This window comes from Oryctolagus cuniculus, chromosome 10 (genome assembly GCF_051225735.1).
Source record: "Oryctolagus cuniculus isolate XC-2025 breed Fujian yellow rabbit chromosome 10, ASM5122573v1, whole genome shotgun sequence".
NCBI lineage: Eukaryota > Metazoa > Chordata > Mammalia > Lagomorpha > Leporidae > Oryctolagus > Oryctolagus cuniculus.
The window spans coordinates 71,400,862-71,409,516 of NC_142876.1; the positions used below are offsets into that span (position 1 = coordinate 71,400,862).

Sequence of the window (8,655 nt, forward strand, 5' to 3'; positions counted from 1 at the left end):
GCGTCTCAAGTCTCCCCGCTGTTTTCTGTGTGGCGTGCACTCTCCTTGGAGCACTGTCGCGCAGACCCTGGGGCTTCTGCGGCTGGGTCCCGCGGCTCGGCTTTCGCGCGGTGGGCGACCTTGTTCTCCCAGTAGGTCGTCCGATTCACGCCTGCTCCATTCAGAAGGGTTTCCCCTGCAATTTTTGTTTGGTTCTATTTTCTGCGGCTACCGTAACTCCCCTTTTATTAAACTAAATTTTCCCGGACTATCGGTGCGCGCCCTCACTATTCCGCCATCTTGGCTCAGCCCCCATCCAATGGCATTAAGCAAAGTGCAATTCATTTTGTTTTCTGCAAAATAAGTTATGTTTAAGCAAAAAAATTTCAGTGATGATAAATGCATTGCATTATTTATTTAGATGTTTAAGCTCTCGCACTAAGTTTTTACAAGCTGTTCAACACTGACAGATTATTCTCTGACAGAACTGTAACCACACATTCCCAGACAGTACAAATATATGGTTGAACTAACATTAATACACATCACCATTTTATCAATTACATAACAAAACAAATTATCAAGTATTCAAATATTAAGTTACATAGCTCAAAAGGCATATAAAATATTAGATGTCTGCTCATTTCATTAGCAGAAACCCACTTTTTTTTGCAAGAGGTTGAGAAGGAAAAAATCACACTTCAAACAAAAATAAGTTGGTAAACAACTTTTGATAAGTATGCAAAAAATCACAAGAATTTCAGTAATTTTATGATTAAGAATTTTAAGCTACAATAACAAAGCATCTCTACCTCTTAAAATATTTACTAAATTAAAGAGCATATTCTACATGTTATGTACAAAACAAAGGCAACATTTTACTAAAAATATTTAATAACCCCCTCCTTTTCTTTTCTCAGGCCCTCCCTGTCAAGCTGCACCTCAGAGTGCAAACATTAAGTTAACCGTAAGGCTTTTTTTTGTCTGAAGACATTAAAGACATGTGCTTCTGTACAACATAGATTTTCAAAATGGAGGTTTTATATTAACAACCAAAGATTTATAGAGACATTAAATAATCATAACACTTGGTTAAAAAAATCAATGGTTAAGCAAAACTGATGTGTACTGGTATGAATAGAGATGTAAACATAAAATGAGAAGGCAAATACCCATATAGTCCCTAGTTTTAATGTTTGAAATGACTGAAGGAATAAAAAATATAAGGTCTAGAGTGTTCATAGTTCCTGGGATTTTAATTCTGTATGCTATTAAAAACATACAAGTATTGTGCTGGGTATTTTGGCACCTAATCTTTCTAAATTTCTTATGTATTGATAAGATTCTGGCATGGGAATAGATTTAAGATACAACTCAATATTGCATGATTTCAGGAAAAGTCAATTGGTACAAAGCATAAGCACATTTTAAATACTAAACAGTTCTACTGCCAAGGCAATAACATTAGTCACCCCAGTTTTATTGAATGCAACAGTTGTTTCTATGACCATTGGAGTCTTTGAAGCACAGCCGCATCTTAGGACGATATTTTTCCAAATACAAAAGTTGTTTTCTGTTAAAAGCTCCTTGCCACTTTTGTCTTATGAACTGTACTGCATCTTCATATTTCATTCCACCTTCAATTAATGCTACAGCGACAAGCACTGGAGCTCTGCCAAGGCCTGCAATACAATGAACAGCAATACAACAACCAGGTTTTTCAGGAAACTTAATTTTTACAAGATTTAACCAGTCATCAACAATCTGGTTGGCTGGTGGTGCACCATCCTCAAAAGGCCAATCGAGAACATGGATGCCTTCTTTCTCCACAAGAGTAGTGTCATAAGGTGCTTCACATACTCTTACTATTGTGGTAATTCCATGTTTCTTGAGTTCCTCAAAATTTGTTTAATGTTGCATTGGTTGGATTATGTGTAATAAGAAATCTCATGTTCTTGTATGTGACTTCCACAGGAGCTGGGCAGTTCATTGGGCCATGTTAATTTACTTAAAAAACACTTAATCGGATTATGAAAGAATTTTAAAAAACTGAATACAAAAATTATGCAAAGAAACTGAAGTCTACATCACTACCTTCCACTTGCAATTCTCAGTGCTTTAAGTATGAAGTGGGGAGTAATGGGAAATGAAATGACCCTCCTAACGAGAAGCAGCAATTCTTCAGTCCAGTAATACTGAGGCAATAGAAAGGAAGTGCACTGAGGTTTACCCCATCCAGGTCAGAACTCCAGAAAAATGCTCTGTGGGTTTCAATTCCACACTTCTGTGTCCAGGTTAACCACTTTTATGGGGGCTTCTTGGTGGAGTAGTAAGGGATCTCTCCAGTTCACTTGTCTGCATAGAGGTCGTGCTGTGCCTGGCAGTGGTCCCCACTGCCCTTCAGAAACCCGATAAATGTGTGACCAAGAACACCACAGAACTGAGGAATATGTTTACTCATTGAAGATTGTGGCCTAATCATACAGCCGGTCCCGAGGGGACGACGACACAGGCGGTAGCAGCAGACGCAGGACAAGGGGCGGAGGTGGTCGTCGTGGGGCGGTGGCAGCAATGCAGGTGGCAGAGGGGGCACCGCACTCTGCTAGGAACTCTATTTATTAAGAAAATTATTTGAATACAGATTTGACTGAGTTTCTTTTGTCATCTTTCAATTTCATTTTTAATATTTTTTCATATTCAAGCTTTAAATCTCCATAATTTCTTTAAACTATAAAGACCATTTGCAAGCTTAAAAATTTAAATCTTAAAAGCATAGATTTTTAAATTATTATTTTTCTTTTGCATGCGGCGAAAGCGGAAATTCGGAAACTAAGGCTTTTGCAGGTGTTTTTGCAGGTGCTGGGGTTCCCGCGCGGCGACAGGAGCCAAATGGACATGCCCGCGGCGGTGGTTGAGGGTCCGGATGGCCTCCGGGAGCGACGAGGCTTGGGGGAGGCTGGGAGGCAGCAGCAGAACCACCATGTGCGGCCTCAGTCTGGGGCAAACGGGCTTCCCAGACACCCCTACTGGTTGGGTCTCTGGCTCTTCATCCTTCTAGATGTGGCGTTGTTTTTCTTCATGTATCTTTTGCCCTGACTGGTTTGCTGATACCTAGGATTAACAAGTTGACACCTGGAGTGGAATCTGAAAATGACTACAGACTTCTTGAATAAAGAAGACAGGAATTGTGCTGCAGCAGAATTTCAGACCTCTAAGGGAACTTCCTTTCGTTTTACACATCTGTTAAATCTGTTGGAAAACTACATTAAATGAATAGTAATCTCACTTACTCATAGCTAAGTTCTTAAACTAGACTCTTCAGTTCATGTTTAAAAATTTTCGAACATCTGATGGTTTTACAAGAGCTGAATATAAAAATGTTCATAAAATAAAAATGTCATTCCTGGAAGATTTTAAGTGTTGATTAGTGTTTAATATGATACAGATAATATGAATAGTAAGGTGAGGTATTTACAAGTTCAAAAGTAAATTATTGAAGAGGGAGGGAAAGATTTTGAGAGAAGGAACAAAATGCACTTGGAATGCATGGACTCTATAAATAACACAAAAACTATACAGAAAATGTAAGCCCATAATGTTGGCCCTAAATACTCTTTAATTATAGATGAAGTTGGACTGTTATGAAATGATGTCATGACTGGTAGGTTGACAGAGTCTTAAAGTAGATAACAAATATTAGAAATTTAGCATGCATGGGCCGGCGCAACGGCTCAATAGGCTAATCCTCCGCCTGCGGTGCCAGCACCCCAGGTTCTAGCCCCGGTTGGGGCACCGGTTCTGTCCTGGTTGCCCCTCTTCCAGGCCAGCTCTCTGCTATGGCCCGGGAGTGCAGCGGAGGATGGCCCAAGTGCTTAGGCCCTGCACCCCATGGGAGACCAGGAGAAGCACCTGGCTTCTGGCTTCGGATCAGCACAATGCGCTGGCTGCAGCGCACTGGCCGCAGCAGCCATTGGAAGGTGAACCAACAGCAAGAGAGGACCTTTCTCTCTGTCTCTCTCTCTTTCACTGTCCACTCTGCCTGTCAAAAAAAAAAATTTAAAAAATAAAAAAATAAAAGATGTCCACTCTGCCTGTCAAATATAGAAAAAGAAAACAAAAAGAAATTTAGCATGCATGTTCTTTTGTAAACTGAATGTCCTCCTTAATTCCTTTTAAACTCTAGCACTCCCTGAAATAGGATTCTGCATTTCAAACCTCTTTTTTATTGCTGTTGCTTCGTGTTTGTGGCCAAACATAATATTTTTATAATGTCTGTAACTTTAACTTCCAGAAATCAGCATGATATTTACTCATTCAATAGTTGCTTGAGCCTTCTATTGAACAAGCATTTTATTTATTTTTAATTTAAGAGGCACAGTGACACAAAGAGCAGAGTGCCCCTATCCACTCCCATCACTCCTCAGATGCCCCCAACAGCTGCTACTGGGTTAGGCAGAAACTCAGTTCAGGTCTCCCGTGGAGGTGGCAGAAACCCGATTACTTGAGCCATGACTGCTGCTTCTGAGAGTGTGCACTAGTGAAAAGCTGAAGTCAGGAGTGGGTATCAAACCAGGCACTCTATCAGGGCATGTGGGTTTCCTAGCTGCTAAACCAAATACATGCTTCTATTTTTTTTTAAGATTTATTCATTTATTTAAAAGGCAGAGTTACAGAGAGGCAGAGAGAGAGGTCTTCCAGCTGCTGGTTCACTCCCCGAATGGCCGCAATAGTTCTGGAACTGTGCCAATCCGAAGCCAGGAGCTTGGAGCTTCTTCCAGGTCTCCCACAGAGTGCAGGGGCCCAAAGACCTGGGCCATAGCAAGAGAGGTGGATTGGGAGTGAAGCAGCCAGGACTCAAACTGACACCCATATGGATGCTGGCACTACAGGCAGCAGCTTTACCAACTATTGCCATAGCACTGGCCCCGCTTCTATTGTTTTTAAGTCTATGTTATTTAGGAAAACTTTACATTCTAGGGGCAATCAGCTAACATTTAATCAGAAAGGCTCCACTCACAAAGCACTCTAAGTATCTAAGAAGCTACTCCTAATAACCCTAAAGGGTTTATAGAAAAGGGCTCTTAGCGCTGATATGAGTGGCAATCAGTATGTGTGAACTGTTTGAAATATTTGGGGATTAGATAAACTCTATGTCATCTACCTTTCATAATGATTCTTGGAGCAAAGTCTGGAATTGATTTTGGAGGTTTTATTGCCTAATGACTGAAGTTAACAGTTACACCTTCTATGTAGTGTCACATCTAAAGAGAACCTTTTATGGAAGGCACAATGGAAACATCTGAACACTGAGTTTATCAAACAGACTATGAACTATTTTTGCACTGCTTACTAATAATTTTGTCTAATAAATGTTTATGTGGCTGAAAAATATATAAATTATTGTAAGTGTGTCATAAGTAATATTGAATACAGTCACTTTAGTAACTAGCTTCTCTAAAACTGGTTAATACATCATAAATCCAATCTGAGTGTAAACAACTAACTATAACCATGCTTACCTGGGAAAGGCAGGCAGTGATTCCAAAAAAAATCTGACATGACTCTGGAGAAAAACCATTTACACTGTTTCATAGTTATTAAGATTACAAGGAAATAAGATTAGTGCAACCTGTACTTCATTACACACACACTCTATTTGCCTGCTTGGATACCACCCGAACCCCCTTTAGGAGAGAGACAGACTTAAGACAACCAAAGAAGAGGGCAGGGAAGACTGGACTAGAGAGACATGGAAAATACAGAAAGAACTGAGTAATTTTTTGTAAAGCACATTTAATAGTCAGTTAATTATATACACTTAGGTAAACTCATACATGCATATACACATAGAGTACATCAACTATTTTAACATCAAATTTAAAATGTCTTATCTGTTTTAGAATGAAAATTAATGTAATTAACTCCAAAAATTCTTCATAGAAGAGCTGGAACACTAGTTTTATTATCACCATTAACTTTGTGAACTCAGGCAACATAATTCTGAGCCTCAGTTTCCTTTTTTAAAACAAGGCTTGGGGGCCGGCACCGGGGCTCACTTGGTTAATCCTCCATCTGCGGTGCCGGCATCCCATATAGGCTCTGGGTTCTAGTCCCAGTTGTTCCTCTTCCAGTCCAGCTCTCTGCTGTGGCCCAGGAGGGCAGTGGAGGATGGCCCAAGTGCTTGGGCCCTGCACCCACATGGGAGACCAGGAGGAAGCACCTGGCTTCGGATCAGTGCAGCACTACCCATAGCAGCCATTAGGGGAGTGAACCAATGGAAGGAAGACCTTTCTTTCTGTCTCTCTCTCAGTCTATAACTCTACCTGTCAAATAATAATAATAAAAAAAACAAGGCTTGGAATATATGATTTCCAAGATCATCCTTCCTAGTTCTAAAGCTCTGATTTCTAAAATTCAAAGTAATACTGGGAGCTTCCTGTATGCCCAACACTGAGCTTGTGGCTAACCATGAGGTAGACATGATTTTGATGTGTCCTTATTTGATAATCTATCCAAATCAAACACAATGGACTTTTTTTTAAAGAAAAGTTAGAGCGTCCAGAATTCAAAATTGGTTCAAGTATTAATTCTCTTTCCCTATAGGATAATAGTATAATTACTGAGAATGTTAAGAAAAATACCAGATTGAAACTACCATAATTCTAAAGTCTACAAGTAGACAGACTTATCTCAGAAATACTGGCTCCTTCCTTGGCTGTAATAAACTCTATAGACCCTCAAGATCTGCCATCATCTTCCTACTTAGCTCAGAGATTTTCTGCTTCCAAAAACTTGGGGAAACATTTGCACATGCCAAGCTCAGCATGTATGGTCTACCAGAGGTTTCGGGTTCTCTTTTCTGGTCCTTTAGGCTTCTTTGATAGGCAAGTAAGAACTCAGAGGACAGCTTAAGGAAGGCTGCTGTGCTTAGTAAACCATCCCAGAGGGGATAACAGGCCTCTTAGCTTCAGAAATCCCCATCTCTCTCCCCTACTCCAGTAATGTGTTTATAAAGAACCAAAGCCAAATTTAAAAAAACAACTAAAAAGTAGGAATTGATTTTTTTTTCATTTTTTAGACAGTGAATGAGAATCTAAGGGAGCTGCTGAAGTGCTGCACATTCTCCAGAAAAGGATGCTTTCTCTGCTTATGTGAAGTCCTCTAACATACTTCATTATATAAGAGTCCTTCCTGGCCAGCACCGTGGCTCACTAGGCTAATCCTACTCCTGCGGTGCCAGCACCCCAGGTTCTAGTCCTGGTTGGGGCACTGGTTCTGTCCTGGTTGCTCCTCTTCCAGTCCAGCTCTCTGCTGTGGCCCAGGAAGGCAGTGGAGGATGGCCCAAGTGCTTGGGCCCTGCACCCGCATGGGAGAATAGGAGAAGCACCTGGCTCCTGGCTTCAGATGGGCACAGCATGCCAGCCGTAGCAGCCATTTGGGGGGTAAACCAATGGAAGGAAGACCTTTCTCTCTGTCTCTCTCTCTCTCACTAACTCTGCCTGTCAAAAAAAAAAAAAACAAAAACAAAAAACAGTCCTTCCATCTGTATTGGCTTAATAAGAAGTGCATTCAAAGGAACTGCCTGGCATCACTGTAAAATAAAATAGGTGAATGACATAACCTCTTGCTGATGCCTCAAACTGTATTTTAACTGTATGACACCAGGTACTGTTAAAAATATACAAGCAGATCATTGCTTGGAATCAACCTCCAGTGCCATTTCATCCTGTGAGGGTGAAGCAGTGCCACCAGGCTGGGAGAGTAAACAGCCACCCTGTACCAGATGCAGCCCCTCTGTTCTAACACTTTCCATCACACGCAATGCTGCATGACAAATGCAGGCATCAAGGAAGTTCCCTCAGGGCACAGTGATGTCTTCCTCACTGCTCAACTTCCAGTCCCCAGCCCACAGCCACTGCTGAAATGTACACTGAATAAACTTCCTATCCAGTGTAATTTAAAAACATTCACAATGCATGTCATAAAATGAAGACATTTCTCCTCAGAATCTCTTCTATTCTTCAAATAATTTGTGATCTGGTTCACACAGACCCAGAATTTTAGAAATATTCTTCATCTAGCTACACATCACACAAATTGAAAAGAACCAGAATTCAGGCCTCCAACTCATTCCCCTTTTCACATGGGTAATGACAAGGATCACACTGTGTAACACCTGAAACAGGGTGGAAAGTAGTAGGGATCGACAGTGTAGACAAAATCATTTGCTTTAATGAGTGAATCCACTTTTCACTCAAAACTATGTTAATCCAAAACCCAGTTAGCCTTTCCCTCCTTCCCACCCCAACAAAAGGATACTGCAGAAGAGCTCCACACTGAACGGACAAAATCTCCCAAGAAGACTAAAAAAGAAAAGATTAACTCAAATTAAAAACTATTTTCCATTTATAATCAAAATGACATTATTTTACTAGTGTTGCTTCCAGAAATGAAGACTCGGTTATAAATGATTACAGAACATGCAGATTGCAAGTATGAGTATTCAGGTAAGAGAAATATTATAATCAAACATTGGTTATTAATGTTCAAGCTGAAAAACCAGATTAACTTCTACTGTATGTTTTTAAAATTAGGTATATAGCTGATAGAATCAAAAAGGGAGAGAACGATCCATCATGGGAAGTGGGATACACAGTAGATTCATAGAATGGCAGA

The 8,655-nt window shown here is 40.4% G+C and overlaps 1 protein-coding gene and 1 pseudogene across 1 annotated transcript; one reads left to right on the forward strand and one right to left on the reverse strand.

Moving 5' to 3' along the window:
- Positions 1–298: 298 nt before the first annotated feature.
- Positions 299–1,969, reverse strand: LOC138844065 (protein tyrosine phosphatase type IVA 1 pseudogene; annotated as a pseudogene).
- An 867-nt stretch (positions 1,970–2,836) lies between these two features.
- On the forward strand, positions 2,837–3,292 carry LOC100345338 (sarcoplasmic/endoplasmic reticulum calcium ATPase regulator ARLN). The gene has a single exon (XM_051852203.2). The coding sequence runs from the start codon at positions 2,869–2,871 to the stop codon at positions 3,073–3,075; it is 207 nt and encodes a 68-aa protein (XP_051708163.1). The 5' UTR covers positions 2,837–2,868; the 3' UTR covers positions 3,076–3,292.
- The last annotated feature ends 5,363 nt before the right edge of the window (positions 3,293–8,655 follow it).